Here is an 8,598-nt window from a genome sequence, read left to right on the forward strand (position 1 = left end):
GGTGACAGGAGGAATCCAGCTGTGGGGTGACAGGAGGAATCCAGCTGTGGGGTGACAGGAGGAATCCAGCTGTGGGGGGCGGGGGGGTGACAGGAGGAAGCCCCCAGCTCGACACAGCCATGAGCCACTTTATTTGGATTAAAAACCAAAGTCCAGCCAGTCCCAGGGGCTCAGGGACACCCAAGCCTGAAAGGACAGAATGTTTTTGGAGTTGTCGGCTCTTCCCTCAAGATCTTTCCCCTCCTGTTTTCTCTTGTCAGCAGATGAGAGGAACACCCTGCACCCTCAGATGAAGGTGGACATGGCTTTGGGACACACATGGACTCCACGTGGCAGGAAGGGCTGCTGAGGGGGCTGGGCTGGGCGAGGAAGAGGCAGAGACCAACAGGAGTTTGCAAGGCGGGGTTTCTTGTGTGGGAAGGTGAGGAATTATTTCCCTCCAGGGCACAGGAGTGAAGTCGGGAAAAGGCAGCAGGTTTAGAGGAGGGACAGGGGCTCACCCCACACACCCTCACTGGGAGTGACACCTCAACGGGAGGTTCCCAGATGGAAGGAAGAGAAGCTGATGGAGCAGGTTTTAGCACTGAGAAGTCCTCGGAGCTGGTTGTTGGGTAGAAATGGCTTTGGCCCTGCCCAGCTCTGGGCTAGGAGAGGAGGATGGAGCCTCCTGGCAGCAGGGCCCAGCTGAGGAGGTGGGCAGGGGTGCACCCCAGCAGCCCCCTCCCACTCAGCCCACCCAGAGGCCTCACAAAGCTTTCTGGTGGAGACAGGAGCGTGGGGAAGCCTCTGGTGGCTCCACCCGCAGGACGGCAGAGCTAAACGTTTTGCTTCCTCCAGTGCAGATGGTGCTGGGGCTGATGGAGAAAAGGCTGGACAGCAGGGGAGAAAGGCTGTGACGAATGGGAGCCAGCAATGATGTCCCTGCTCCACAAGGCAGGGTGGTTTTGACCAGGCTTCTACAACAACTTATCTACAAAGATACATTCAGCAGCAGCGTCGAGTTGGAAGGATTCTGCTCGTTTCCTTCCCCTCCCCATGTCTGGCAGGTGGAGAAGGGAAGGCCACCAGCTCCAGGGCACACCTCTTTTGTCTCTACTTGGTGACCTGATGGATGGCATGGGCCAGGTAACCCACGTTGCCTGATGTGACTCCTGCCACGGAGATTCGTCCGTCCTTGGTCATGTAGATGGAGAACTCCTTGGTCAGTCGTTCCACCTGGGGGGAAAGGGCAGGTTTCAAACCCCAGCCCCAGCTCTGCTGGCAGAGTGAAGAGGTACCCAGCTTGCCAGAGCTGGAAGCAAACTGGGAGGCAGCAGCCGTGGCACCCCATGGCCTTCAGACCCCGTGATCCACAGGAGGTGCTGCCAGGCATCACACAAGCAGTGCAGATGTGCAGTCACCTCACTGGCCCTGAAGGCCACCTCAGTGCCACCAGAGGAACATCTCCTTTGTCAGGTACACAAGCCACGTGTACCAACCTCCACAGCACAGCTGGGAGCAGAGGACCTGGGTCCCCAGGGTGCTCCAGTGCTCCACAGGCTGGGAGGATGTTCCTCCTGGAGGAAGAACTGCCCACATGGGGCAGTTTTGGCACCTGCAGTCAAGGTCTTACTGACAAGGCTCACAAATAACACCTTGAGTCCACAGAGAGTGTGTTTACCTGCTCTGGCTTCAGCCCTGTGAAGCAGAACATGCCAATCTGGTCAGTGATGTGCTGCCAGTTGTGGGAGGATCCTTCTTTCTTGAGGTTGGACACCAGCTGAGTCCTCATGCTGATGATCCGGTCAGCCATGCCCTTCACCTCCACCAGCCTGAGGAACCAACCCAGGAGCAGCTCAGAGCAGGGCTGGGATGCACCAACACTTTTCCCTCCCCCACAGCTACCAGGAATCAATCCCTGTCCACCTGGAAGGGCCTCACACCCCTAAAAACGTGGAGGATGCAGATGAGCAAAGACCAAAGGGTGTGAAGCTGGAGCTCCAGCTGGGGAGCTGCTCCTTTCTCCTGGTTACCCAAAGGTGACTACTATTTATTTATTCCATCTCTGTTGGACACTACTACCAGAGTATTGGCATTTCTCCTTTCTGAAAGCCACAGGTGAGTAGGAGGCCTCATGGCAGCACTGCCCAAACCAGGTAATATCTGCAGGTAAAAGCAGATCTTGGTATGTGGGGAACCAGAGGCAGAGATCCCTGCTCCAAGGCAGCACAGCCTGGAGATGTCTCCCCAGAGCCTGGCATCAGGTGCCTCCCAAAGGCTCCAGCTCCCAGCACATTGCCAGCCTTTGTTCTGTCAGGGCTGGGAGAGCAGCACAGGCTGGTGCCAGGGAGCAGGCTTAGGGCACAGGGCTACATTCCTGGGTTTTATTCCCAGGGAGCTTATGCTTCCACATCCCCCGTGTGAGACACATGATGTCAGTGTTTCCCACTCCCTGGACAGGCAGCTCCTGCAGCCCTCAGGGAGCTCCAGCCCCTCCTTTGCAGTGGGGTTTGGTTTGTGCCTTGCTAACACAAGGGAAACCTGTGTCAGGCTGGAGGTGATGCCAGGACAGGAGCAGGGATTTCTCCAGAGGGAAAGGGTGGTTCTGACTGTCCCTTGGAAGCTGTAAAGTGTGTGGGGAAGAAAAGACCAGTTTCCCACAGCTGCCCACAACAGCAGCAGGCCGTTCAGCACAGCACAGGGAGACCTCCCAGCTGCTGTGAGCCTGAAGGGGGCTCCCTCTTACCACTCCTTGCGGAGGTCGGGGGTGTTGAGGATGATGGAGGCGATGCGGGCCCCGTTGACGGGGGGATTGGAGTACATGGGCCGGATGAGGATCTTCAGCTGAGACTCCACCCTCTTGGCCTCCTCGGCGTCGCGGCAAATCACCGTGAAGGCACCAGCACGTTCCCCTGGGAGAGGGGCAGTCAGGTCCCTGCCTCTGCCCGTGGATAGCCAGGGCTGGGGCAGGGCTTCTTGAGACCGTGTGCAGGTCTGGGCTCCCCCAGTTCATGGAGAAGGAGCTGCTGGAGAGAGTCCAGCACAGGGCACTGAGATGCTGGGGGAACTGGAGCATCTGCCTGTGAGGAAAGGCTGGGAGAGCTGGGGCTGCTCAGCTGGAGAGGAGGAGCCTGAGGGGGGATCTGATCAGTGCTGGTCAATATCTGCAGGGGGTGTCAGGATGGGCCAGACTCTTCTCAGGGGTGTCCAGTGACAGGACAAGGGGCAATGGGCACAAACTGGAGCACAGAAGGTTGAACCTGAATATGGGAAAATGCTTCTTGACTCTGAGGGTGGCAGAGCCCTGGGACAGGCTGCCCAGGGAGGTGGTGGAGTCTCTATCCCTGGAGACATTCCAGACCTGTCTGGATGTGTTCCTGTGGGATCTGCTCTAGGGGATGGTTGGACTGGATGATCTCCAGAGGTCCCTTCCAACCCCCACCACTCTGTGAGACACCACCCAGCTTTAGCAGAGCCCCAGAAGGGTCTCCACCAGCTCCCAGCAGGTTCTTCCCTGCGCCCCGAGGAACACAGGCAGCAGGAAGACACTGGCTGCCAAACCCTGGAGGCAGCAGGGTCCCTCCAGCAGCCTGACTGAAGCCACCTCCTCCCCCCTTGCCCTGCTCACCGTACAGCCCCATGTTCTTGGCATAGGACTGTGAGAGGAGGACGTTGATGCCCTGCTCGATGAAGTAGCGCACAGCCCAGGCGTCCCGGTTGATGTCCCCGCTGGCAAAGCCCTGGTAGGCCATGTCAAAGTACACCAGGAGGTTCCGTTTCTGCCAGCAGAGAGGGGAGAGGGTCACAGGGGGTGAACATCCCTCCAAGGAGCAGGGCAGCAGGGTGGCAGAGCCAGGCCAGGGGTGGCAGAGCCAGGCCAGGGGTGGCAGAGCCAGGCCAGGGGTGGCAGAGCCAGGCCAGGGGTGGCAGAGCCAGGCCAGGGGTGGCAGAGCCAGGCCAGGGGTGGCAGAGCCAGGCCAGGGGTGGCAGAGCCAGGCCAGGGGTGGCAGAGCCAGGCCAGGGGTGGCAGAGCCAGGCCAGGGGTGGCAGAGCCAGGCCAGGGGTGGCAGAGCCAGGCCAGGGGTGGCAGAGCCAGGCCAGGGGTGGCAGAGCCAGGCCAGGGGTGGCAGAGCCAGGCCAGGGGTGGCAGAGCCAGGCCAGGGGTGGCAGAGCCAGGCCAGGGGTGGCAGAGCCAGGCCAGGGGTGGCAGAGCCAGGCCAGGGGTGGCAGAGCCAGGCCAGGGGTGGCAGAGCCAGGCCAGGGGTGGCAGAGCCAGGCCAGGGGTGGCAGAGCCAGGCCAGGGGTGGCAGAGCCAGGCCAGGGGTGGCAGAGCCAGGCCAGGGGTGGCAGAGCCAGGCCAGGGGTGGCAGAGCCAGGCCAGGGGTGGCAGAGCCAGGCCAGGGGTGGCAGAGCCAGGCCAGGGGTGGCAGAGCCAGGCCAGGGGTGGCAGAGCCAGGCCAGGGGTGGCAGAGCCAGGCCAGGGGTGGCAGAGCCAGGCCAGGGGTGGCAGAGCCAGGCCAGGGGTGGCAGAGCCAGGCCAGGGGTGGCAGAGCCAGGCCAGGGGTGGCAGAGCCAGGCCAGGGGTGGCAGAGCCAGGCAGGGGTGGCAGAGCCAGGCAGGCAGCAGCCTGCTCAACTGCAACTCTTGTCCAGAAGAGCAGCCATTCCCTGTCACTTGCCAAGGGAAGGCAGCTCACAACCCACAGCTGCCCACCAGACATCCAAACAGCAGCTAAAGACCCTCCCAGTACATTATGGGATGTGCTGCCTGGCCCAGGAGGCAGAAGTGGACTCAGCAGTAATACATGATTCCAAGTCATTGTCTCCTGTATTATCAGTTTCCAGGAGAACCACCTGGGAGCCCTCTGGGCAGGAGCCAGCCCTTCCAACAGCTCCAGGCACACAGCACCTGGCCACTGCCCTAAGGTCAGGGCAGCCACCTGTGGGCCACACAGGCCACTTTGACAACTACCAGTTCTCAGGACACTAGTAACTCCAGGCATCCCCAAGCTGAATGTCACTGGCTGCAGCTTGGAAGAGCAGCAAGGAGGAGGAGAACTATGAAGGAAGAACCTGCCCTATCCATTTTCAGCTGAAGCTTGCGAGGAGACTTCAGGCATGTGGAAAATCTTCCAGCACTGGGAACCCTCCAGCTATCAGGGCTCCCTCTTTCCACCCTGCTGCTCTCCTTTCAGGTCTCCCTATCCCAGCTTCCTGGGAAGGTGCCAGCAGAAAGCCTGACAAGTCAGCCAGAAGCTTAATGGGTTGGCTCCCATCCTCACTGCAGAAACATGACACTGAGCTCAGGGAAGGGGGTAACCTTTGGTGCAGTGAAGGCCAGATGCCACCCACGGAAGCTCAGAGATGGAGTTTTTCCCAGGACCAGCCCTTGGGATACTCCACTGCTCACCTTCACTGTAGCTGCCAGTTCCTTCCATTGCTCCTGTCGGGGATCCACCCCGGTGGGGTTGTGAGCACAGGCATGCAAGAGGATGATGCTCTTCTCTGGAATTTTCTAAGGAAGATGTTGAAGAGGATCAATTATTCATGACATCTGAGCACTCTCCTCAGCACCTGAGATGAGACTCTTACCCTAGACAGCTCAAGACAAGCTCTGCAAGGCTTCTAGCCTTGATTTGGTGCCTTCAGACATCACATTTAGGCTAAAACTAGATGATCACCCCTCTCCCACACCACCTCCCCTGCCTTCCAGGCATCAAAGGCAGCTCACAGAAATGTCATCCATGGCTCCAGAGAAGTCCAGGCTGCACGTCTTGGGGTCGTAGTAGCGATAGGCCTGGAGCTGCAGGCCAGCATCCCGGAAAATGGGGGTGTGGTTGCCCCAGGATGGCTTGGGGAGATACACATCACGGCTGGCCTTGAAGAATCGTTGCTGATCAAGAGAAGGACAGAGTGTTCAAACAGCCTGAACAGGTTCAAGCAGATAGAAAACCCCCAAAGGTTCAGCTCTGATCTAAAGGTGTCCTCTCCTTTCCCCCAGCAGCCATGGACTCACCAAGAAGTTGGCTCCGATTCGCAGAGATCCAGTCCCAGAAATGCCCTGCACAGTGACATACTGCAAGGGAAGGAGCAAACACCAGTGTGAGCAGCCATGGTAGGGCATGGGGAACTGCCCTGTCCCCACATCAGAAAGAGGACAAGGGGGAAGGGATTAAAACTGGAAGAGGGAGATTGAGGTGAGACATGAGGAGGAAATTGTTTGGTGTGAGGGTGGTGAGAGCCTGGCCCAGGTTGCCCAGGGAAGCTGTGGCTGCCCCATCCCTGGCAGTGTTGAAGGGCAGGTTGGATGGGGCTTGGAGCAACCTGGGCTGGTGGGAGGTGTCCCTGCAGGGGGCTGGAACTGTATGATCTTTAAGGTCCCTTCCAACCCAAATCAGCACACCCAAACAGGGATGTGGGGCTGGAGGGGACCATGTGGGACAGCAGCTGCAGGGAAGGGAGTTGAGAGCCCTGGCAAGGTTATCCCCCTCCTCAGGAAAGGCCATTTCACCCCAGCCTTCAGAGGAAGCAGCTTGCAACTCAGAGGCACTAGTACCCCTGCCAGTCCTCCTGCTTTCCTGGGCACCCACATCCCACCCGTGCCTCAGACTGGGCTCCCACCCCCTCTTCCCAGTGCTCCTCACCCGGCCGCTCTTGAAGGCCTCGCTGTTCTCCCCCAGCGCCAGCTCCGCGGAGGCCCGGGTGAAATCTGCAAGCCCCCCAATGGGCAGGTACTCCTTGTCCATCTTATTGGATGCTATCATGGCCTCGGCCTGGGAAGGAGGACACACATTCAGGAAGGAAGACAGAGGCAGGAAACCCACTGCCAGAGGAGAACACCCCTTCCAGCCTGTTCAGAGCCAGCACTGCCGGACAAGGACACAGGTTTCTCCAAGCAGGAGGAGGAGACCTGACTGTTCCTGAAAAGCAGAGCTTATCTCCACAAAGGGAGGGCAAAAGCCCTTTGCAGTGTGCTGGGAGTGTTCTTGAACTAGATGGAGCAAGTTAAAAAATAATAATTAAAAAAATCCAGCCCCCCAGGCCATTTTGGAAGCAGCCTGTGTGAGCACTAGCTCAGCCAGCCCTTCAAGACAGCACCCCCAGCTTTGCTGGGATGAACTTCTTTCCAACAGACCCAGCATCAGAAACCAATCCAAGTCTCTACCTAACACAGGATATCAGAGAGTGGAAGTGAGAACAGCAGACAAGGAGCCACACTCAGGAAAAACACAGTGATGGAGACATCTGGAGCACCCCAGGAGCCCCACCTGTGCTGCCAGAGAAGCAGGACAGACCTTGGCAGCATCCACATGCCACCAGGGAGCTGCTCCTGACACCACCCTGGCTCCACAGTTGTGACCCAGCTGCAGTACATGGTGACCCAGAGAGATCCAGGGCAAGGGATGGCTTTAAACCCCACAGTGGGGAGAAACATGGACAACACATCCTCCCAAGGCCAAGGAGAGCAGGCAGCCACTGTGTGTGTCAGCTGCCAGCTGTTTCATGGCCTATTTCTACAATTGGAGCCCTGAAAAGATCCATAATCCCCTCAAGGGCAGCATCCACATCCAGCTCCCTGGGCTGGAGTTTTAGACTGGCTCATGGAAAAACTGGCAACAAGGGCTCAGCAGAATTTCTAAGACTAATCCAGGAAGGGGACAACATCAGCTCTTTCCTCCCAGACAGGCTGGCCCAGGCAACATCAGCCTGGTTCAAGAAACACCTTGAAGCTCAGAGGGCTGGTTGGAGAGCTGGTGGAAGTCAGCAAGGAATCAGATGGACCTGGATGGGAACAGGACACGTGTTCCCTGTTTTCTCCCCTGCTCACCTTGCGAACACAGCTCAGGACGTACGGCTTCCCGTTGTCATCCCGGTATGCCCCCACCCCCAGGTTCATCTTCTTGGAGTTGGTGTCACGTTTGAAAGCTTCTGTCACCCCCAGGATGGGGTCGGGGGGACCCATCTCCACATGGGACCACCATGAGCTGAAGGGGGAAAAGAAAAAAGAAGCAGAGAATTAGGCTTGGGAACAGGGAAGGGACGTGAAGCTGGAAGGAAAACCTCAAGAGGAATCTTGTCTTTAAACCACTGGAAAAGGTACAAGCAGTGGAAAAGACCAACTCCTTCAAGGTCCATGATCCAGCACTCTGCATTGCAGAATGGCTGGAGAGCCTCAGTTCACTGGGGCAGAAGATAACTGACCTCACCAAGGCACTGTAGGAACAGCCCTGCTTTCCTTAGGTGTGGGCACCAGAAAGGCCCCAGGAAACAAGCCTTAACCTCTCCTGCTTTGGCCAAGTTTTGTCTCCTCACAGCCCACAGGTGGGATGGTGTAGGTGAGAGGCTTGGCCAGACCCCAGCAATCTCACAGAGCACGGTTATGGAGCCTCTTCCCAACTCCTGGAAATTCATCTGCTTTGCCTGCAACACCAGCTGATGAAACGAAGACATTTCCCTTCCCTACAGACTCTCCCTCACTTCAAGAGGCTGTAGCCAAATGGAAATGGCAAAGGACACTTTTCCCCCCACCCCAGTGTGACAAGCCCTGATGCCAAGGCCTCTTTGGAGCACAACACCTCCCTGTGTGAGGAGCTCTGTGCCCTGCTCCCCAGCAGCAGCT

At 58.2% G+C, this 8,598-nt stretch overlaps 1 protein-coding gene across 1 annotated transcript; it reads right to left on the bottom strand.

The window, feature by feature from the left end:
* Positions 1-941: 941 nt before the first annotated feature.
* Positions 942-7,966, bottom strand: GOT2 (glutamic-oxaloacetic transaminase 2, mitochondrial). The gene is made up of 9 exons (XM_010001686.1): positions 7,807-7,966; positions 6,623-6,751; positions 5,995-6,054; positions 5,710-5,871; positions 5,389-5,493; positions 3,608-3,758; positions 2,726-2,891; positions 1,661-1,811; positions 942-1,215 (listed from the first exon to the last, which is right to left on the bottom strand). Exons 1-9 carry the CDS (start codon positions 7,939-7,941, stop codon positions 1,093-1,095), a joined length of 1,182 nt encoding a protein of 393 aa, XP_009999988.1. The 5' UTR covers positions 7,942-7,966; the 3' UTR covers positions 942-1,092.
* Positions 7,967-8,598: the final 632 nt, after the last annotated feature.

Source organism: Chaetura pelagica, unplaced genomic scaffold, assembly GCF_000747805.2.
Source record: "Chaetura pelagica isolate M959 unplaced genomic scaffold, ChaPel_1.0 scaffold1157, whole genome shotgun sequence".
Classification (NCBI taxonomy): Eukaryota; Metazoa; Chordata; class Aves; order Apodiformes; family Apodidae; genus Chaetura; species Chaetura pelagica.